The 24,769-nt window shown below is 35.2% G+C and overlaps 1 protein-coding gene across 4 annotated transcripts in view; it reads right to left on the bottom strand.

The window, feature by feature from the left end:
- The window catches only part of CENPC (centromere protein C), an 81,004-nt gene that overhangs the window by 19,266 nt on the left and 36,969 nt on the right, over positions 1–24,769 (bottom strand). For 3 of the 4 annotated variants that reach the window (XM_042984429.1, XM_042984427.1, XM_042984428.1), the window contains 4 exons: positions 14,016–14,159; positions 11,456–11,538; positions 6,180–6,239; positions 419–523 (listed from right to left, as the gene is read on the bottom strand). In XM_042984429.1, the coding sequence (XP_042840363.1) occupies positions 419–523; positions 6,180–6,239; positions 11,456–11,538; positions 14,016–14,159 (392 nt within the window). The remainder of the gene's footprint in view (positions 1–418; positions 524–6,179; positions 6,240–11,455; positions 11,539–14,015; positions 14,160–24,769) is intronic. The other variant, XM_042984426.1, reaches the window with a different exon arrangement.

Genomic DNA, 24,769 nt, shown 5'->3' with positions numbered 1-24,769 from the left:
CTCATTGTACTTCCTTGCCCACTCTCTACATTATGTAGAGAAATATGATGAGAAAGTGGGATGAGAACAGTAAAGGGAAATACTTAATATCTGCCAGTCATAATTTTCTCATATTCTGATCTAGTGACTCATTTTATGCATTTAAAAACCTTGTTTAATAGTATGGAATAATAAAACTCTATAAAGCCACACACTTACCTCAAACTGCTACCAAAGAGAGAAAAAGAAAAGCATCTCTATAGTAATCAGACAAATTTGTACTTGAATCTATTCTTGACTCATTTTTGAAGGATGATGATAAAATGAGGTAATCTGAGTAAATATTAAGATAGTGCTTGAAACGTAATATATATAAATAAACTGTGGCTATCCTCATTATTTTTTATTGTCAGATATTAAAGTGTAAATTGGAATTTACCTGATGGCCTTCCATGATAATCTATTCGCTCTCCTCGCCAATATTCCAAAGGTTTCAATCGTGTTCTCTTGGTCCTGCGAACATCTGGTGTGTTGGAAGGCAATACTGTAAAAAAATATTAAACAAAAATGTATACATATAAATGTTTAGTTGTATGGTACTTTGTAGTGGAAAAATTGATATTACCCTATGGAACACTTATGTTTCTAGACAAACCAATAGAAAAACAAAATTTTACAATATATTTGTGTTAGTAATTAAAGAAATGCCAATGTAACAATAAACTAAAAAATTGGCAAAGATTAAAAAACTTAACACTCAGAGTGAATGATGTTAAAGAAGCACAGAAATAAATACACTGTAGGTGGAAATGTAAACAGATTGAGGATAAATTAGCAATAACTATTATAATAATCTCTGATTCAGAATTTAATTTATAGGAAAGGAGTTTGCAAAAATATTCACAATAAGAGCCAAAGCTAGAGGTGGCCCAAAATGGTGGCATAGGGAAGACCCTCAATTCCCATTCTCATGGACACACTGAACCCACACCTAGATATAGAGCGATTCCTCCTGAAGAACTGAGAGCTGACTGAACAGGTTCTGCTCAACAAAGGACAGAGGGACACAGAGAGAAAGGAGAGACAACACACAGTAACATCAGAAACCCTACCCTGATACTGTGACCTGCAAAAGGAATGGATGTCACTGAGAAATGCAGATTCACCTGCCCTGAGGCACAAAAACAAAAGAAAACAAAACAATACAAAACAATATAAAACAAATAAAACAGTGGTTTAAAGGGTAACTGGACCCAAACTGAAGGAAATTCATTTACTAACCCTACAACATCTGCCAAAAAGTGGTGGAGCTGCCAGAACTCTCTCCAGATCAGAGGTGCTGGCAAGGACCATTGCTTATGTTCTTCCACCTTGATAACACAGATGGGATCAGAATTTGGGTGCTCTAGCTAGTCTGCTAGGGTTGCTAGACAGCCCCAGGACCCTAGCTCCAGCTATCCTCACAGGGTAGCACCCCATCCCTGCACCCTAGCTCCAGTCATCCAACCAAGACAGTGCTGGCATGAAGCACCCAGGGACCCCCTCCATCCTACCCTTGCTCCAGCTCCAGCCATCATGCCAAGGTGACCCCAGCCCAAGCACAGTCCAGGTCCAGCCATCCCACCAGGGCAGCCTCGACATGAAATGCCCCAGAACCCCCAGCCCATGCTCACTCTGGCTCCAGCTGGCCAGGCAAAGATGCCAAGCACACACAGTCTATACAGGTGATATTCCTACACAAGTCCACTTCTTCAAGACCAAGAGAGGAAGCTGTTCTAATTCAGAGAAACAAATAGAACATTAGACAAAATAAGGAGACAGAAAAATATGTTGCAAACGAAAGAGCAAGATAAACCACACCAAAAAAAAAATCTAAAGGAAATAAAAAGGAACAATCCACCTGGGGCACCTGGGTGGCTCAGTTGGTTAAATGTCTGACGTCAGCTCAAGTCAAGATCTCGTGATTCGTGGGTTCAAGCCCCGCATCAGGTTCTGTGCTGACAGCTCAGAGCCTGGAGCCTGCTTCTGATTCTGTGTCTCCCTCTCTCTCTCTCTCTCTCTGTCCCTCTCCCGCTTGTGCACTCTCTCTCTCAAAAATAAACTTAAATATATATATATATGTATATATATATATATATATACATATATATATATATGTATCACTATACATTAACCAAAACTAAATAAACAAATATTTTTTAAAAGCGGTAGAAAAAAAAAGCAGTATCAATAAACTGAAACTCTTATAAATAATCATTACAACTTTTAAAATACTTTGGTTGTTACAGTTTATCATAACCATCTATCTGGCTTTCTGTTAGAAGTATTTCTTCCGAATTCTCAAGAGCTAAGTTTTGGAGTCAAACTTACATACTAACTATACCATGAACCAGTTGTGAAATATCACAGAAGCTAAAGTCATTCAACCTCTGTAGTTTTTTCCATCTGTCTAATAAGGATAAATAATAGAACCCACCTCATGGAGTTTTGTGAGATATAAATTAATATAATGCTGTAAAATGCCTGATATATAGCAATTCATTAAACAGTAACTATTACTGTTTTTTTCATTCATTCATTCATTCATTACACCCAACACGGGGCTCAAACTCATGACCTCCAGATCAAGAGTCACATGCTCTTCCAACTCAGCCAACCAGGCAACCTTCTATTACTTTTTTTTTTTTTTTAATGGGCAAAGCTATATAGTCAAGAATGTTCATGGTAGTACTATTCATAGTTAGAAAACAAAAACCAGTTTGAACACCATCTAAATGCTCCACAGTAGGAAATTTGTAAATCGAGGTAGTTATGCGTGCATGTTTGTATACATAAATCCACTCATTTTATCTGAACAATGCAAAGTTCTATATACTAAACTCACTTTATTGGCTATATAATTAAATTCCTATGCTCTTACTTACTGTTTGTTAGAAATTTCCAATTCTGAAAGTAGTTTATTAAAATTTCCCAGTCTAACTGTACTGTTATACATTTTAGTTGATAGGTTGTTTGGTACATAAGAGTTTGTGATTTTTCTTTCTATTTCATTAATTCTTTATTTTATCACTAATGCCCTTCTTTATTCTGTTCAGCACTTGTATTTTAACCTTAAATTCCACTTTGCCTAATACTAAAATTACACTATTTTCTTTATATTTACACTAGCCCACTTAATTTTTCGACAATCTTTTATTTTAAAACCTGTTTTAAGTGTTTCTTATAAACACATAAGTCAATTTGTACTATTCAACCAAATCTGAGAGTCCCTACATGAGAGGAATTCAATCCATTTACACTTATTTAGTATAACAACTAACATGTTTCCTTTTATTCCTTCCATCTTACTTTATACTTACTAGTTATATCAGTGCTTCTTCTTTCTCATTTTTATTGGTTCCAACAAATGCCCATTTCTTTTTCCTCTCTTCCCTTGGTCATTTCAAAGTTCTACTGTGATTTTTCGTTCTAATATTGGTCACCTTCCCATTCCTGACACTCAAAAGTCAAACTCTTGTTTCTCCGTGATTATACTTAAAACATTATATAACCTTTACCAAGATACACTCTCCTCTCCTTTTTCTCATTCAGTAAAATAAAACTTTTAGACTACTTTTATTTTTTTTAATTTTTTTTTATGTTTATTTATTTTTGAGACAGACAGAGCGTGAGTGGGGGAGGGCCAGAGAGATGGAGACACAGAATCCGAAGCAGGCTCCAAGCCATCAGCACAGAGCCCGATGCGGGGCTCAAACTCACAAACCACGAGATCATGATGTGAGCCGAAGCCGGATGCTCAAATGACTGAGCCACCCAGGCGCCCCTAGACTACTTTTAATACCACTCTTCTGCCACTACTCTCTTCCCTACCATACTAAGTTTTATTAATATAGTCTGGATTTCAAGGTACTGTTACAAAAATCATTATTTAGCACTTATAAATCCCCATTCACATTAGCATTAGTTACTAGTCACACCCCAAGGTAATCAGCAATGATTCACATCCTTGTATAATAATCCTCTCCCCTAAGATGTATGTGTGAACTGTGACTTTCTTTTCATTTGGAGAGTATGGTGATAGTAATAGTAACAATATATAATCCTGTGATTAAATCATGATTTTATACATATATATATATATATGTATGTATACACACACACACACACATATATATGACAATATATAGGATATTATACATTTAAGACACCATCTAGCAGAAGCAGAGAGAAATTCTTCCTTGCTGGCTCTGAAGAACCAAGGTGCCACACTGTGAAGGGGCCTCTGGAAAGGGTCATGTGGCAAGGAACTGCAAGTACCCTTTAGAAGCTGAAAGTAATGGCCCATGGTTGACAGCTAGCAAGAAAACAGGTACCTCCATCCCACAATTTCAGGGAACTGAATTCTAACAACCACATTAGCTTTGAAGAAGACCTCAGATGACACCACAGCCCAGGATGATACTTCGATTGCAGCCTGTGAGGCTCTTGAACAGAGGACCCAGCTAATCTGTGCCTGGGCTTCTGACCCACAGAAAATATGGATAATAAATAAATGTGTGTTGTCTAAGCCACTAAATTTATGGTAATTTAGTACATACCAACAGAAAACGAATACACATTATTTAAATTTAACCACATATATTACAAGAACTATTCCTCATCACTGTTTCCTCTCTTTGGACTCTATTCTGATTTATCTACTTGTTTAGAATACCTCACATGAGTATTCTGCCTGGAGGATTTAGAGTAAACTCAATCTTCGCATTATCTGCAAAGTAAATTCACTTATCAGTAAGAAAAATATGTTAGCCAGATATAAGATTATTGGATTATAATACATCTCTAGGCTACAGATGTTATTTTATTCTTCCAATGCTACACAGATAAGCAGTGCTAGTCATTTTTTCTCCTTTATCTGTAACCTTTTCATTCTAAAAGCTTCCCTATATTCTTGAAATTTAGGAATTTTATTCACTGATGACTAGAAGTATATCTTTTTGAAGGATTTTGACTAAAAGTTGGCAAACTCATTCAAATTACAGATAGGAGCCAATCTTTAATCCAGGGGTTTTCTTTAACATATTACTTGTAATTCTCTCTCCTCCATCTGTTTCTCTTTTCTGTAAATCCTATTCTCTGCAAGTTTTCTCAACTGTCTCCATGTTATTTCCATTGCATACCTTTTTTCCCCTCATGATTTCCATCTTTCTATATTTCGTCTCTGAGGAATTTCTTCCATGTCAACACCAGCTACTAATTCAGCTCTCAGTAACAGTGACCATCTTTATTTTCACTTCATCTACCAACTTTTTAAATTGAAAAAATAGGGTTTTTCAATACCAGAAAGTTTTCTATGCTGTAAATGAATCTTTCTTTTATTGTTAAAATTGTTATCTATCTACTGCAAAAATTCTACCTCACCAGTAGCTGACTACTGTTTTTAGGCATAATGCTTGATTTTCCTCTCTTTGGTTGATAAAGCCCCTGCTGAGGAACATTTTTATTTCTCTTTGCCTACTCTTGACTAGTTAGCAATCCACTTCAAGACAAGCATTAAGCACTAAGAGTCTCTCTTCATTGGGCCCAAAATACTGACAAGATGTGAGTTTGTCGTTGAAGCAATCCAAGGAAGTTTCTCTTCCAGTGAGTGGTTCTCTTCAGGTACAAGTGCAGGGGCACTCCCAACCTCAAGCACAGAGAGAAACATACAAGGGCACTCCAATCCTACAAAGGTGAGAGGTCCCATGAATCTTGACTGGCAAATATCTCTTTGGGAAGCACAGAGTTTTAATCCTCCATGGCCTCTCCATGGGTTCCTCAGCTCCCATCTTTGCCTACTTATTTATTCCAGTTACTGCTTTGTTTACAAGTCAACTGGATAAAAACGGGAGTTGTCAGCGATGTCATCTACCTAGCAGTTCTATTTTACAGATTCTCTGCCCTAGCTTTTAGCCTAGGTGAAATCATGCTTCCTACTATTACTATGTGAAAAAGAGTGAGAGGGATAAAGGATTTATTAAGTGAACACTAAAGAAAATCATTGGCCGGAGATGAGTTATTGTAAAATTCATGAAAACTAAACACTTGGTTTTAATTTATCTGTCAATTAATCCAAATACTTCCCCCTGCTTCAGAAAAATTAAGTCCTACTTAGTAACAGAGATTTTATAATATGAAGATATTAAAAGAAATAATCTTACCTAACTTGTGATGTATTTTATTCACTGATAGTACTCTAGATATTTTTACTCCTGAGTCACCTGCAAAATGCAAATGATAATATCATGAATAAGACTATTAATTCCATGTTGAATTAAAGTGTATTAGTTGGTCAATTTCAATATTAAATATTAATTAAATCAATCGATTAAATCAATATTAAAGAAATTTTAACCTGACAATACATTTTATTACTTCTTTTACTTTCTACTGCCAAGGAATAAAGACTAATGAAACATTTCTCTAGATTTTGCTATAATGTATATGTCTAAGGAGCCTAATAGTTAAAAATAACAGAAAAGCAGGCTTTCTATGGCTTCTGGACTTCAGGTGAAATAAGCTACTTGATAGATAAAAATGCAGGGTGTAATAATGAACAATTAATATGCTAATAACGTAACGCATGATCTCCGAATTTCTAAAATAGTGCAAGTATACTAAATTATCAGTGCTCCAATTAGGTCAGAGTTTTCAACTTTAGTGTTATAAATAGCATCCAAATATAGTTGCCATCAATTCTTTGTCTTCCTATACATAAATGCTGTTCTTTATCAAGAGGCAGAGTCCAATGCCCTTTTCTTTGAATCTCTGCTAACCTGTGACTTGCTTGACTAACAGAACACGTAAGAATGACATTCTGGGACTTCAAAGGCTAAGTCCTAAGAAGATAGCAGGTTTCACCTGGGTCTCTTGGAACTTCATTATGGAAAAAGGCGGACACCATATATGACATCTGACCACTCCAAGACTGCCATGCTGTGAGGAAACCCAAGCTAACCACATGGAAAGGCCATGTGGAGGAAAAAAGATATACTTGGTCAGCCCCCACCCACCCTGTTCCAGCCACCCCAGCTAAGTGCTATATATAGAAGTGAAAAACTCACCCTGGACTTCCAACTCAGTTTAGCTTTCAAATGAATGACTCCAGCCACAGCAGTTTGCATTTAACTATGAATGCATGACATGGCCCAAGAGAGAACTGCCTAACTAAGCCAAATAAACCCACAGAACCATGAGAGATAAATCAATTACTATTTTAAGCCACTAAGTTTTAGGTGTTTATTATGCAGCAACATGTGACTAGAACACTTAATGTCCATTAATGATCTAAAATTTTTGATACAATTTTACATGTCATATATATTTCCTGAAAAGTAAGCCTAAGCTTTCATTATATTTTCAAATAAGTCCATGATAGCAAAAGATGGTTAAAAATGACTGAATTAGATACTTCATAAAATTGCTGGCTTAGAAGAAACTTTAGTGAGCATAAGATCTAATTTCCCTGTCCAGAACAGGCATATCTATAGAGAGCTATGGAAATCAAAGTAGCAGTGCCTGAAAAGACATGAATAGACACTTCTCCAAGGAACACATCCAGATGGCCAACTGACACACGAAAAAACGCTCAACATCACTCATCGTCAGGGAAATACAAATCAAAACCACAATGAGATACCACCTCACACCAGTCAGAATGGCTAACATTAACAACTCAGGCAACAACAGATGTTGGCGAGGATGCGGAGAAAGAGGATCTCTTTTGCATTGTTGGTGGCAATGCAAGCTGGTGCAGCCACTCTGGAAAACAGTATGGAGGTTCCTCAAAAAACTAAAAATAGAACTACCCTACGACTCAGCAATTGCACTACTAGGTATTTATCCATGGGATACAGGTGTGCTGTTTCGAAGGGACACATGCACCCCCATGTTTATAGCAGCACTATCAACAATACCCAAAGTATGGAAAGAGCCCAAATGTCCATTGACAGATGGCTGGATAAAGAAGAGGTGGTGTATATATATCAATGGAGTATTACTCAGCAATCAAAAAGAATGAAATCTTGCCATTTGCAACTATGTGGATGGAACTGGATGGTATTACTGTAAGCGAAATTAGTCAGAGAAAGACAAACATCATATGACTTCACTCATATGAGGACTTTACGATACAAAACAGATGAACATAAGGAAAGGGAAGCAAAAATAATATAAAAACAGGGAGGGCTACAAAACATAAGAGATTCTTAAATATGGAGAACAAACAGGGTTACTGGAGGCATTGTGGGAAGGGGGATGGGCTATATGGGTAAGGGGCATTAAGGGCATCTACTCCTGAAATCATTGTTGCAGTATATGCTAACTTGGAGGTAAATTTTAAAAATTAATTAATTAATTAATTAAAAATACAAAAAAGTAAAAGTTTAAAAAAAGAAAGAAACCTAATAAGCATGGAGTTTGAGGAAAACAAGGTTTCCTACAAAGAAAACAAGAAATGTCTGCCTTTAAATTTCTACTCACACATTAGCTATCGTGAAGACAAAGACCAATAGCCAGCTAGTTTAAAGGAAAATAGATTATGATTCAAGGTTATTTTTACTCTTCAACTGGTTGTAAAAAAAATAAATTCCTGAGTTCTTCTTAGCATATATGAGCATGCCTACCAACTTTATAAAGAAGAAGTCTATCTGTTCTCACAGCAGGTACAAATGTGTTAAGCATTTATTAAAAGAAAAAATATTGACAGAGAAAGTTAAAAATTCAATCATGTACTGTTTCTAAACCACTTTATTTTAGTTCTGTAGTAAAGGTGAAGTAAAAGTATGAACAAAAATGTAAGAACAAACCAAAAGAAAGCAAGGGTCACAATATTAATATGAGACAAAACAGACTACAAGGTAAAAGCATTGTAACAGGATCAAGATGATAAATCTGACCAAAGCAGGTACATTCCATATAAAGGCTTATATGCTCAGCAACAGCAGTGAAATGTATAGAGCAAACACTGCAGGAAACAGATGGAGGAAAAAAAGCATACAACTACAGTGGAAATACTTTACTTCAACTCTAGCAGCCCTCAGCAGATTTCAGAAATCACAAGAAAGTCTATAAAGGATCAAAATAACATCTAACGTAACATGTTCAATTCTAAGATCCTGTTCTTTTCCCCCAAATCTGCTCCTTCCCTAGTAGTCTCCAAATCAAGTAGTGACACCACCATTCTTTCAGGTGCTCAGGCCAAAAGCCTTAAAGATGTCCCTGACATCTCTCTCTTCCCATAGCCCCATCCATCAGGAAATCCTGTTGATTCTATCTACAAAAATATTCAAAATCCTACTACTGCTCTCCACCTTTCACTGCCATCACCCTAGTCTAAGCAACCTATCATTGAGATTATGAATGTCTCACCAACCAGTCTCCCTGCTTCCAACCTTACATGAGCCCCTCAAACTCACGAGTCCCTCCCTAACACAGCAGACACAGTAATTCTGTTTATAGGTCCGTCATGTCTCTCCTCTGCTCAAAACCTCCCAATGCCTCCATCTCTCTTAGGAGTAGCCAAAAATCCTTAAAATAGCCTTTAACATCCTATGTGATCTTTCATTCTCGTTGTCTCTGTGACATCATCTCCTACTACTCTCCCTCTCTTACTCTGATTTACCCAATCTCCTTGGTATTCACCACCAGACTCATTACCGCATCAGAACATCTTCCCTCTACCTGGGGCATTATTTCCTCATACAGCTGCATTCTCTGCTTTCTCATCTTTTTCATATTTTGCTCAAATGATCATTTCCTCAGTGAGGCCTTTTCTGCTCATCTACCTAAAAATGTAACCACCATATCCCACCCAAAAATCTGTTTTATTTTTCTATTCTCAACATCCAACAAATCATTAAGTTTTGCTTTTTATTGCTTCTTTCCTGGTACCCCAGAAAGTAAGCTCCAGGTGGACAGTAGTTTTTGTCAGTTTGGTTCTCTACCACATCCCTAGCCCCTAAAAGAATACATAGTAAGTGTCCCATAATATTCTGTAAATATTTAAGATTTCTGTAGTCAAAATATATTCAAAAATTTACACATACTTACATTATTAACAAAATTAAAAGATATATATTTGTAAATCCATACATATATACACAAAAAAGTAATATTCTCTTCTTTCTCAAGTACCCATGAGAGAACTATAAAATTCTTTCATGAATTTTATGTGTTCTAAGCATACTATACAGAACGCAAAGAAAACCTTAATAAATTCAAAGAATAAATAATAAAAGCCAAAGTTCCCTAGAACAATGAAATGAAACTAGAAATTATTAACAAAGAACAAAACATTTTAGAATAACAGCCAACATTATGTATTTAATATAGACCAGATATTAAACTAAACAAGAAAGCTATGGGATTGGAAATGATATCACCATTTTACAGATAAGAAGGCTGAGTTATTAACACTGAAATTTTTTTACTCAAGATAGCATAGTAAGTAATATAAAATTCAGCTCAACCTGAGCTGAATTCAACTGTAGGCTCCTGGCTCTTAAGACCAACCTCTTGACTAATATATTCTTAAAAAAAAAACTCCTGGGTCAAAGAAAAATCACTGCAATTTGGGGTGTACTACAATAAGAACATGACATTTAAAATTAAGCCAAAACTAAACTTAGGAAAATTCACTGTTTTTTATTTTTTATAAAATAAAAAGTAGAAAAATAAATACAGAAAGCATTCAACTTAGAGGAGAAAAATAATAAAATAAATCTAAACACAGGGAGAAAAAAAACTATTTAAAAGGAAAAAGAAAGAGGGTGCCTGGCTGTCTCAGGTGGCAGAGCATCTCTTGAACTAGAGGTTGTAGGTTTAAGTCCCACATTGGGTATAGAGATTACTTAAAAATACAATCTTTTAAAAAAAATTCCACCTTTCTAGCATTTGAAAAGGAAATTAAAAAGAAAAAGAATTAAGTGAATTAGGAAAGAAAAAACAGTATAACAGATTATATTTCAAGCATACATTCTTTAGAAGCATAAAAAATTACAAAATTATTAACAGGCATTTTAAAAACTTTACTATGGAAAGTTTCAAACACATTCAAAAAAAGAAAAAATGGTATAATGAAACTGATACACCCACTATACAGCTTCAGTAATCAATACATGGCTAATCTTGCTTCATTTATACCCTTATCAGCTTAACATTTTTAAATATTAGAACAGATATTTTAAGTATCAATTATTTCATTATGTTCTACCTCAAAGAAAGGACTGTCATTGTGTCATTCTTTCTCTTTCTCTCCCTCCCTTTATCACCTAGGTGTAAGGTCTTACAAATCTCTAAACATATAGTAAGGCTCTTAAAAAGTAAGTACTCAATACACATTTGCCATTGGTGATAATTTAAATAAAATATAGCACACTGTACTCTATATGCATAAAGCCATAAATATCAAGAGAGTAGACAATAAATAATAACTTACCTGAACTTTCCTGAACTTCCTTATCATCCACATCAGAATTACTCTTTTCAGATGATAAATAATTCTTGAGCCTGAAAGGTCCACTTTAACATAAAAAAGTAAACCGTAAAATTTGTGCCTTTATAATACATATATCTAGTTATCTGCCTTAATGGACATTTTGTCCTAAAACTGCCAAACGTTCCTTTCTTATAAAACCAACAGTGATTTATAGGTCGCCAAGAATATACTTACATGCTGCATAAAACAAAGAATCTATAATTTAATCCTGTAACTGTCAGGATAAATACTGAATTTTATAACCTTTTAAACTAACTCATGTAATAGTTACAAACAGAGAGGAAGGGAGATAAACCATAAGAGACTCTTAAATACAGAGAACAAACTGAGGGTTGATGGGGGGGGACCCAAGGGAGAGGGGAAAATGGGTGATAGGCATTGAGGAGGGCACTGGTTGGGATGAGAACTGGATGTGGCATGTAAGCGATGGAATCATGGGAATCTACCCCCAAAACCACGAGCACACTGTATACACTGTATGTTAGCCAATTTGATAATAAATTATATTAAATAAATAAATAAAATTTTCTAGCAGCCACATTAAAATAAATAAATAAATAGATAGATAAATAAATAAATAAATAAAAATAAACTCATGGATCAGTTAATAAATTTTTAGTCAACTCAACACCTCTTGATAAAAATCAAATTTTAAAAAGTAAAATTAGAAATCAATCAGCTTATGGAATGCAAGCTGGTGCAGCCACTCTGGAAAACAGTATGGAGGTTCCTCAAAAAACTAAAAATAGAACTACCCTGCGACCCAACAACTGAACTACTAGGCATTTACCCACGGGATACAGGTGTGCTGTTTCGAAGGGACACATGCACCCCCATGTTTATAGCAGCACTATCAACAATAGCCAAAGTATTGAAAGAGCCCAAATGTCCATTGATGGATGAATGGATAAAGAAGATGTGGTATATATATATATACAACGGAGTATTACTCGGCAATCAAAAAGAATGAAATCTTGCCATTTGCAACTATGTGGATGGAACTGGAGGGTATCATGCTAAGCGAAATTAGTCAGAGAAAGACAAATATATGACTTCACTCATATGAGGACTTTAAGAGACAAAACAGATGAACATAAGGAAATGGAAACAAAAAAAAAAAAAAAGGAAATGGAAACAAAAATAATATAAAAACAGGGAGGGGGACAAAACAGAAGAGACTCATAAATATGGAGAACAAAATGAGGGTTACGGGAGGGGTTGTGGAAGGGGGGGATGGGCTAAACGGGTAAGGGGCACTAAAAAATCTACTCCTGGAATCATTGCTGCACTATATGCTAACTAATTTGGATGTAAATTTAAAAAATAAAAAACAAGTTAATAAAAAAAAGACAAAAAAATTTAAAAAATAAATAAAATAAAATAAAATAAAATAAAATAAAATAAAATAAAATAAAATAAAATATAAAAATGAAAATCACATATACTTTTGGAGTATATATTTAGTGACTAGGAGAATGGAATTGTTTAGGGGGAAATTTTTTTTCTTCATTAGGTTCAAAGACAGTGTTCATTAACAAAATCAATGCAGAACTTCCTCTGTTAATACTGATCTGATTAAATTTTATGTCATTTTCAAATATGTCTTTTCTCGTAAATAAATACTGCTAAATTCTGTTAAAAAAAAAAAATCAAAGAGCTTATTTTCATTTAAAAAAAAAAAGCCAAAAACAAGTGGAATTTAAAATATTTAAATTTAAAAACTGCTCAGAAATGATTCAGCTTATCCCTGTCTGAGATTCCTTGCCTCTATTATGAACACAGGATAGGCATAGTAGTCATAACCCATCAAAAAGTAAAGAAATCTCAGCCATCCCTGAAAAGTCTTGAGAATCTGTTATAATTTACCATTCCTTCATTTTAAAAAAGGGTATATGATTTCAGATATTATAAGAGTAGGTTAATTTGGTTTGTTCATGGAGTGTGCTTGTTTTAAACACATACCCAAATTCTTAAATACTTGTTTTTAAGAGAGAGAGTTTTCCCCTTTTCCTTGAATGTGGTCTGAATTTAATGACTTGTTTCTAACAAACAGAATAAAGTGGAAGTGAAAGTGTGCAACTCCAGAGACTAGGTCATTAAAAGGCACTATGACCTTCATCATGGTCACACTTTCTCTTGGATCACTTGCTTGATTGGAAGCCAGCTGCCATATTGAACAGCCCCATGGAGAGGGCCACATGACAAGGAAGGCCTATAGTTAACAACCATGGGAGCAAAGTACCTTGTAAGAAGATCTTTCATTTACAATCAAGCCTTCAAAGGACTGCAAACCTGACAGATATTTTGAATGCTACATCTCATAAGAATCCCTAAGAGAGAACTAGTCAGCTAAGGCTCTTCTCCCAGACTTCTGGGCCACAGGAACTAGGAAACAATAAATGTTTTGCAAACCACTAATAAAAGTTGGGGTAATCTGTTACACAGCAAAGAGTAACCAATATACTAAGTAAATCCAATTATCCTTAGAAAACACGCATACCTTCTTTCCAAAACTGAAGTCTTAGGCTCTCCAGAATCCAAGTTAGACTCTGCTAGTGTCTTGCATGTAAATCCCTTGACCTGAGACTTTGGATGAACATTTTGTGCAGTTATACTATCTTGATCCTTTGGGCTTCTTGTACCTCTGTGAATATGTAAAGTGAAAAATTGTTTACATTTCTCCATAAAACATTCCTTCCAGAAACATACCATCAGTAGATAATATAATATTGGTTGTAACAAATATCAGATAAACCTATTCAGGTCCTAGGACTTGTAAGTAGCCTAGGAAGAAAATTTGTTTCTAGGACCTGCAAAGAAAAATTCTGATAAAGGAAATGGTACAGACCAGGCCTAAGATGGAAGTGATGACAGGAGGACACCCAGAGACATTACCTACGGGCAGCATATGATATATATTACACATTTAATCTACCATGGTTTTTTTGAAAATCCACAAACAACTTAAATTGTTTTCTCTGACAGCCCTAGTCAGCCTACTGAGGAACAGTAGTGTGTTCGGAGGGATTCTTTAACAGCTACTAGCTAATTATATGTAAAGAAGATATACTATTCCCAGACTGCATAATTTCTCTTCTCTCACATTTCTCTTGTAAGTCCTATGTTTTGTTTCTCACTCAGTCTACCAGCCTATTCTTACCATATGTGAGAAAATAATTTGCATAAACATAACTAAAGAGCATGCAAACTTTTGAGATTTGATGGTTTACTTCTGAAGATTCTACTCTCTCTACAAGTCCTATCATAGAGTTAGAAAAAATATTAAGAGAATACTATGAACAATTATATGTCAATAAACTAGATAACCAAGATAGAATAAATTCCTAAAGACATACGATTACCAAAACTAAGTCAAGAAGAAATAATCTGAACAGACCTATAACAAGAAAATGAATCAGTAATCAAAAACTACCCAGAAATAAAGGCCCAAATGGTTTTACTGCTGAATTCTACCAGTCATTCAAAGAATATGAATTCTTCACAAACTCTTTCAAAAAACAGAAGAGAACTTCTTAAATCACTTTATGAAGTCAGTATTATCTTGATACCAAAACTAGATAGACATCACAAGAAAAGTGCAGACCAAACAACTCAACAGAGCAAATCTAGAGACGTATAAATGTAATTATACATACATCATGACCAAATGGGATTTACACCACAGATGCAGTTTGGTCTAACATCTGAAAACCAATTAACGAAAAACATCATATCAATAATAATAAAAATTACAGCATCATCTCAATAGATGCAAAAAAAAAGCGCATTTAACAAAATCCAACACGTTTTAACAAAGTAGGACTAGAAGGAACTGCCTCAACTTGATAAAGGGTAGCTGAAAAACTTACAGCTAGCAACATAAAGACTGGATGCTTGCCCCCTAAGATTTAGGAACCAGACAAGGAAATCTGCTATTGCCACCTGTATTAGCCAGAGCAATTAGGCAGTATAAAATAAATAAAATACAGGAAAGGAACAGGTCAAACTATTAACAAATGACATGATTTCTGTATTCACAATATCTCACAAAATCCACTAAAAAGCTATCAAAACTAATAAATGACTTCATAAAGGTTGCAGAATACAAGTCAAATACAAAAACCAATTGTAGGGGCACCTGGGTAGTTCAGTAGGTTGTACTCCTGACTCTTGGTTTTGGCTCAGGTCACAATCTCACAGTTCGAGAGATCAAGCCCCATGCTCTATGCTCTAGCTCAGAGCGCAGGGCCTACTTGGGATTCTTTCTTTCTCTGCCCCTCCTCTGCTGGTGCACGCTCTCTCACTCTCTCAAAATAAATAAATAAAATTTAAAAAAAAACAAAAAACAAAGGTATCTCTATACACTTGCAATGAACATCCAAAAATAAAATTTAAAAAGCAATTCCATTCAGAATAATGAAGCAGAAAAAAGGAGGGGGATTAAGGCAAAAGACTACGATTAAGAATCAGAGAATTCAGTGCCTCATTAAAAAGGAACAACATCAGAATCATAGGGGTCCCAGAAGAGGAAGAGAGAGAAATAGAGGTAGAAGGGTTATATGAGCAAATCATAGCGCAAAACTTTCCTAACCTGGGGAAAGACACAGACGTCAAAATCCAGGAAGCACAGAGGACTCCCATTAGATTCAACAAAAACTGACCATCAACAAGGCATATCATAGTCAAATTCACAAAACACTCAGGCAAGGAGAGAATCATGAAAGCACCAAGGGAAAAAAAGTCCCTAACTTTGCAGCAGACCTATCCATAGAAACTTGGCAGGCCACAAAGGAGTGGCAGGATATATTCAACGTGCTGAATCAGAAAAATATGCAGCCAAGAATTCTTTATCCAGCAAGGCTGTCATTCAAAACACAAAGAGAGATAAAAAGTTTCCCAGACAACAAAAATTAAAGGAGTTTGTGACCACTAAACCAGCCCTGCAAGAAATTTGAAGGGGGACTCTCTGAGGGGACAAAGCAACAAAGATTAGAAAGGACCAGATAACACCACCAGAAACTCCAACTCTACAAGCATCATAATGGCAATAAATTCGTATCTTTCAGTACTCACTCTAAAGGTCAATGGACTCAATGCTCCAATCCAAAGACACAGGGTAACAGAATAGATAAGAAAACAAGATCCATCTATATGCTGTTTATAAGAGACTGACTTTAGACCTAAAGACACTTTCAGATTGAAAGTAAAGATGGAGAACCATCATGCTAATGGTCAACAAAAGAAAGCCGGAGTAGCCATACTTATATCAGACAATCTAGACTTTAAAATAAAGACTGTATCAAGAGGTGCAGAAGGGCATTCTATCATAATTAAGGGGTCCGTCCACAAAGAAGACCTAATAATCATAAAAATTTATGTGCCAAATGTAGAGGCATCCAAATATACAAACCAATTAATCACAAAGAAACTCAATGATAGTAATACCATAATAGTAGGAGACTTCAACACCCCACTCAGAGCAATGGACAGATCATCCAATCAAAAAATCAACAAGGAAACAATGGCTTTGAATGACACACTGGACCAGATGGACTTAACAGATATATTCAGAACATTTCATCCTAAAGCAGCAGAATATACATTCTTTTCCAGTGCACATGGAATGTTCTCCAGAATAGACCACATACTGGGACACAAATCAGCCCTCAGAAAGTACAAAAAGATCGAGATCATACCGTGCATATTTTCAGACCACAACGCTATGAAACTCAAAATCAACCACAAGAAAAAATTTGGAAAGGTAACAAATACTTGGAGACTAAAGAACATCCTACTAAAGAATGAATGGACCAACCAAGAAGTTAAAGAGGAAATTAAAAAGCATATGGAAGCCAATGAAAACGATAACACCACACCCCAAAACCTCTGGGACGCAGCACAGGCGGTCATAAGAGGGAAGTATATAGCAATCCAGGCCTTCCTACAGAAGAGAGAAAGATCTTAGATACACAACCTAACCTTACACCTTAAAGAGCTGGAAAAAGAACAGCAAATAAAACCCAAAACCAGCAGAAGGCAGGAAATAATAAAGATTAGAGCAGAAATTAATGCTATCGAAACCAAAAAAACAGAATAGATCAATGAAACCAGAAGCTGGTTCTTTGAAAGAATTAAAAAAATTGATAAACCACTAGCCAGTTTGATCAAAAAGAAAAAGGAAAGGACCCAAATAAATAAAATCAAGAATGAAAGAAGAGAGTTCACAACTAATACAGCAGAAATAAAAACAATAGTAAGAGTATATTATGAGCAATTATATGCCAATAAAATGGGCAATCTGGAAGAAATGGACAAATTCCTAGAAACATATACACTACCAAAACTGAAACAAGAAGTAACAGAAAATTTGAACAGACCTATAACCAGCAAAGAAATCGAATTAGTAATCAAAACCTTCCCAAAAACAAGAGTCCAGGGACAGATGGCTTTCCAGGGGAATTCTACCAAACATTTAAGGAAGAGTTAATACCTATTCTCTTGAAGCCGACCTAAAACACAGAAACGGAAGGAAAACTTCCAAACTCTTTCTATGAAGCCAGCATTACCTTGAGTCCAAAACCAGACAGAGACCCCACTAAAAAGGAAAACTATAGACCAATTTCCCTGATGTACATGGATGCAAAAATTCTCAACAAGATATTAGCCAACAGGATCCAGAAATACATTAAAAAGGTTATTCACCACGACCAAGTGGGATTTATACCTGGGATGCAGGGCTTGTTCCATATCCCCAAAACAACGTGATTCATCACATCAATAAAAGAAAGGACAACACATGATCCTCTCAATAGATGCAGAGAAGGCATCTGACAAAATACAGCATTCTTTCTTGATAAAAACCCTCAAGAAACTAGGGATAGAAGGATCATACCTCGAGATCATAAAAGCCATATATGAACAACCCAACACTAATATCATCCTCAATGGGGAAAAGCTGAGAGCTTTCTCTCTAAGGTCAGGAACAAGACAGGGATGTCCACTCTCACCACTGTTATTCAACATAGTATTGGAAGTCTTAGCCTCTGCAATCAGACAACACAAAGAAATAAAAGGCATCCAAATCGGCCAGGAGGTCACACTTTCACTCTTCGCAGATGACATGATACTCTATATGGAAAACCCTAAAGATGCCACCAAAAACGTGCTAGAACTGATCTATGAATTCAGCAAAGTGCAGTATATAAAACCAATGCACAGAGCTTGGTTGCATTCCTACACACCAACAATGAAGCAACAGAAAGAGAAATTGAGGAATCAATCCCTTTTAGAATTGCACCAAAAACCATAAAATACCTAGGACTAAATCTAACCAAAGAGGTGAAAAATCTATACACTGAAAACTATAGAAAGCTGATGAAAGAAACTGAAGAAGACACAAAGAAATGGAAAAAGATTCCATGCTCCTGGATAGGAAGAACAAATATTGTTAAAATGTCGATACTACCCAAAGCAATCTACACATTCAATGCAATCCCTGTCAAAATGACACCACCATTCTTCACAGAGCTAGAATAAAAAATCCTAAAATTTGTATGGAACCAGAGAAGACCCCGAATAGCCAAAGCAATCTTGAAAAAGAAAACCAAAGCAGGAGGCATCACAATCCCAGACTTCAAGCTATACTATAAAGCTGTAATCATCAAGACAGTATGGTACTGGCACAAGAACAGACACTCAGATCAATGGAACAGAATACAGAACCCAGAAATGGACCCACAAACCTTTGGCCAATTAATCTTTGACAAAGCAGGAAAGAATATCCAATGGAATAAAGACAGTCTCTTCAGCAAGTGGTGCTGAGAAAACTGGACAGCGACATGCAGGATGAACCTGGACCACTTTCTTACACCATACACAAAAATAAACTCAAAGTGGATGAAAGACCTCAATGTAAGACAAGAATCCATCAAAATCCTTGAGGAGAAAGCAGGCAAAAACCTCTTTGATCTTGGCTGCAGCAACTTCTTACTCAACATGTCTCCAGAGGCAAGGGAAACAAAAGCAAAAATGAACTACTGGGACCTCATCAAAATAAAAAGCTTCTGTACAGTGAAGGAAACAATCAGCAAAACTAAAAGGCAACCGACAGAATGGGAGAAGATATTTGCCAATGACATATCAGATAAAGGGTTAATATCCAAAATCTACAAAGAACTTCTCAAACTCAATACCCAAAAAAACAAAGAATCCAGTGAAGAAATGGGCAAAAGACATGAATAGACACTTCTCCAAAGAAGACATCCAGATGGCCAACCGACACATGAAAAAACGCTCAACATCACTCATCGTCAGGGAAATACAAATCAAAACCACAATGCAATACCACCCCTCACCTGTCAGAGTGGCTAACATTAACAACTCAGGCAACAACAGATGTTGGCGAGGATGCGGAGAAAGAGGATCTCTTTTGCATTGTTGGTGGCAATGCAAGCTGGTGCAGCCACTCTGGAAAACAGTGTGGAGGCTCCTCAAAAAATTAAAAATAGATCTACCCTACGACCCAGCAATTGCACTATTAGGTATTTATCCAAGGGATACAGGTATCCCTTGTTTTGAAGGGACACATGCACCCCCATGTTTATAGCAGCACTATCAACAATAGTCAAAGTATGAAAAGAGCCTAAATGTCCATCGATGGGTGACTGGATAAAAAAGATGTGGTATATATATACAATAGAGTATTACTTGGCAATAAAAAGAATGAAATCTTGCCATTTGCAACTACGTGGATGGAACTAGAGGGTATCATGCTAAGCGAAATTAGAGAAAGACTTCATATGACTTCACTCATATGAGGGCTTTAAGAGACAAAACAGATGAACATAAGGGAAGGGAAACAAAAATAATATAAAAACAGGGAAGGGGATAAAACATAAGAGAGTCTTAAATATGAAGAACAAACAGAGGATTAGTGGAGGGGTTGTGGGGAGGGGGATGGGCTAAATGGGTAAGGGGCATTAAGGAATCTACTCCTGAAATCATTGTTGCACTATATGCTAATTTGGATGTAAACTAAAAAAATTAAAAAAAAATTAAATTAAAAAAAAAAAGGAGAGAGAAGGAAAAAAAATAATGTTGCCCAAAGAAATATAGTAATTTGTATTGTTGGTGCTATTATTGCAAAGTCTTGGGGAAGTTTGTTTTGTGTCATTTTCCCATTTATGATAAATTATATTCTTAATTATTTTGAAGGAAACGAGTATAGAGAATTTGAATAATGTCTGTAGTTAAATAAAAGTTGATTTATCTATCAAAAAAAAAAGCAATTCCATTCACAATAGCATTAAAATAATAAAATACTTAGAAATGAATTTAACAAAAGTGTAAAACTTATGCTCTGAAAACACTGTTGAAATAAGTTAAAGACCTCAATGAATGGAAAAGCATCCCATGTTCATGGATCAATAGATTTGGTGTTAAAATGGCAATATCTCCCAAACGGATATACAGATTCAATGCATTCTCTATCAGATTCTCAAGTGATATCTTTGTAGAAATTGACATGCTGATTCTAAAATTTATATGGAATTGCAAGGAACCCAGAATAGCCAAAACAATCTGAAAAGAAGAATAATGAGGACTTATACCTCTTGATCTCAAATCTTTTCATAGCAATGGTAACAATCAAGACAGTGTAGTACTGGATCAAGAATTAATATATAGATTAAGAGAAAAAAGCTGAGAATTAAGAAAGAAACTCATATATTTATGGTCAACTGATTTTCAAAAATGATGCCAAGACCATTCAATGGGGGAATAAGTAGTCGTTTTGACAAACAATTATGGAAAACTGGATAGTCACATGCAAAAGAATAAAGTTGAATCCTTCACAGAATACACAAAAGTTAACTCAAAATGGATCAAAAACCTAAATGTAAGAAAAACTCTTAGAAGAAAAGATAATGACAAATCTTCATGAACTTGGATTCTTAGATATGACACCAAGTATAAGCAACAAAAGGATAAAATAGACAGACTGGACTTTATGAAAGTTAAAAACTTTAGTGCTTCAAAGGACACCATTAAGAAGCAAGAAGAAAACCCACAGAATGGAGAAAATATCTGCAAACCACGTATCTGACAAGGGACTTGTATCCAAAATATAAAGACCTCTTACAACACAATAAAAAAACCCAAAAAATTAGACTGAATAGATTTTTCTCTAAAGATATGCAAATGGCCAATAAACAAAAGAAGAGATGCTCAACATCATTAGTCATCTGGGAAGTGCAAATGAAAATCACAAAGAGATACTACTTTCATACCAACTTGGATGGCTAGCATCAAAGTCAGATAATAACAAATGTTGACAAGGATGCAGAGAGACTGGAACCCTCATACACTGCTGGCAGGAATGTAAAATGGTACAGATGCTTTGGAAAACAATCTTACAGTTCCTCAAACAATTTTAATATAGTTACCATATGTCAGAGCAACTCCACTCCTGGGTATATATCCAAGAGAAATGAAAACACATGTTCACATAGAAACCTGTACACAAATGTTTATACCGGCATTATTCATAAGAGCCAAAAGGTGGAAACAACCCAAATGTCGATCAGTGAATGAAAAGATAAACAAAACATGGTATAACCATAAAACAAAACATTTTTTGGTCATAAAAAGTAAGGAAGTACTGATATACACTACAACATGAATGAAACTTGAAAATTTCCAAAAGAAGCCAGTACAAAAAACTCATACTATATGATTTCATTCAGATGAAAATCCAAACTGTAGAGAAATCTATACAGATAAAAAGTAGATTAGTGGTTTCTTAGGGTAGTGGCAGAGGGGACCAGGGAAATGATAACTAATGAGTACTGGCTTTGTGAAGTGCTGAAAATACTCTAAAATTGACTGTGTTGATGGTTTGCACCTATCTGTTAATATACTAAAAAAACATTGAATTATACACATTTCATGAGTGAACTGTATGGTGTGGGGAGTACCATACATTCTCATTGTACATAAAAGATAAGGTTTGTTATAAGAATACTAGCTGAAATTTAAAAACTCAATGTAAACAAATTTTTTATCTTAACCTATTTCTCTCAACCTATAGGTAAGGCTCAACTTCTTTGTTTAGTAAAACTTTGATTTATTTTTATTATTAATACATTCAAGTAAAAACAATTGGACTACTAGTCAGAAGACCTAGTTCTCTAATGACACGCTATTTAATCTATGTAGACCTTCCTCATATGTAAAAATGGAGCTAACGAGTGTCCTACCCACCTCTCAGGAATCTTATGCAAATAAATGATACAAGAAACAAGATGATATAAATATGCAAATCTGATAAAAGAGAGGCCATTACAAATCAGTGGGGGAAATGTACCATTCAACACCTACACAGAGAAAAAAAGAATTTAAATTTCCTATTCCACATCAAACACAAAAATAAATTACAGATGGGTTAAAGAAGTAAATATAAAAAAACAAGTTAGTTTTTAGGAAAAAAATATAGAAAAACAGATCCTTATAACCTTGGAGTCTACAAAAAAAGCAAATGTTCACAACACTGAAAGGCTAATAAATTCTACTACAGCTGACCCCTTGAATAACACAGGTTTAAAGTGCACAAGTCCACATATAAGCAATTTTTTTTCAATAAATACAATCTTGTAAATGTTTTTTCTTTCTTAATAACAATTTCTTTTCTCTAATTTATTCTATTGTTAAGAATATAGCATGCAATATATGTAAAAAACAAAATATGTGTTAATCAACTGTTTATGCTACTAGTAACGCTTCCAGTCAACAATAAGTTATTAGTAGTTAAGCTTTGGAGAAGTCAAAAGTTACAAGCAAATTTCTGGCTGTGCAGGGGTCAGTGCCCCTAACTCCCATGATGCTCTAGGGTTAATCATACATTAAAATTATGTCTTCTGTATGAAAGACACGAATACATGTGACCCATTAAGGATTAAAAGCCAAAATAGATAAAGAGTTCCTAAAAATCAATTCTAAAAAAATATAAAATTGGCCAAGCAATTTACAAAGAGACAATCTATTTAAACATGAGCAAGGGGGGCCTGGGTGGCTCAGATGGTTAAGCATCCAACTCTTGGTTTCGGCTCAGGTCATGATCTCACAGTTTCGTGAGTTCGAGCTCCATGCAGGGCTCTGCGTCAGCAGCCATGAAGCCTGCTTGGGATTCTCTCTCTTTCTCTCTCTCACTGCCCCTCACCCCTCACTTGTACTATCTCTCTCAAAATAGATAAATTAAAGTTTTTTTCTAAGAAAAAATAAAAATGAGCATGAAACAAATGAAAAGACATTTAACTATTTAATTTCACTAATAATTAGGAAAATGCAACGAAATCCAGAGATATACCCCATTATGAACAGCTTCAAGAGAATAGGTGTTAACTCTTCCTTAAATGTATGGTAGAATTCCCCTGTACAGCCATCTGGCCCTGGACTCTTGTTTTTTGGGAGATTTTTGATTACTAATTTGATTTCCTTACTGGTTACATACACTGCTATTTTTAAGGCACTCTAATGATTTATTTCTGTACACCCCTAGCACCCTGCAGTTTCTCACATGTAATATGCATTATTTGTTGAGTAAATGAAAGAATAAATGCTATGTTAAGAAGTAAAAATATGCAAGAACAATACCTAACTCACTAGGTTGTCAGGGACTGATGAAAATTCATTGAAAAGCTCCTAGCAAATAGTTGACACATAATAAGCACTCAAAAGTACCTTAACTATTATCACCTTAGGGGGAGAAGTATTAAGATATATTCCTAATTATTGAAATCACATTAACTTCACTCAGAAGGAAGCAAATCAAACTATACGTTAATAATAAGATTAAAAGATAAAAATTAAAAGATAAAAAAATTTAAAAAAATGACCAAAATGGTAAAATTTATGTTTTTACCACTGTATTTTTTTTAAAAAGGAATCAACTTTTTTAATTAAAATTTTTTTTTTTTTTTATTTACGAGAGTTTATGGAGGAGGAGCTGACGGAGAAAAAAAGAATCTTAAGCAGGTTCCACACCCAGTGCTGAGCCTGGTTCCGAGCTCCATCCCACAACCCTGGGATCATGACCCAAGCCGAAATGAAGAGTCAGTCGCTCAACCGACTGAGCCACCCGGGTGCTCCAAAAAAGAAGCAACTCTTCAATGACAATAATACTTACTCTTATTATATATATTAGTCACATCCTATGTACTATATATATTATTCCCCATTTTAAAATGAGGAAAAAAATTC

This window comes from Panthera tigris, chromosome B1 (genome assembly GCF_018350195.1).
Source record: "Panthera tigris isolate Pti1 chromosome B1, P.tigris_Pti1_mat1.1, whole genome shotgun sequence".
Classification (NCBI taxonomy): Eukaryota; Metazoa; Chordata; class Mammalia; order Carnivora; family Felidae; genus Panthera; species Panthera tigris.
The sequence above is the reverse complement of the archived record's forward strand: the minus strand, read 5'-3'. Positions and strand labels throughout refer to the sequence as shown.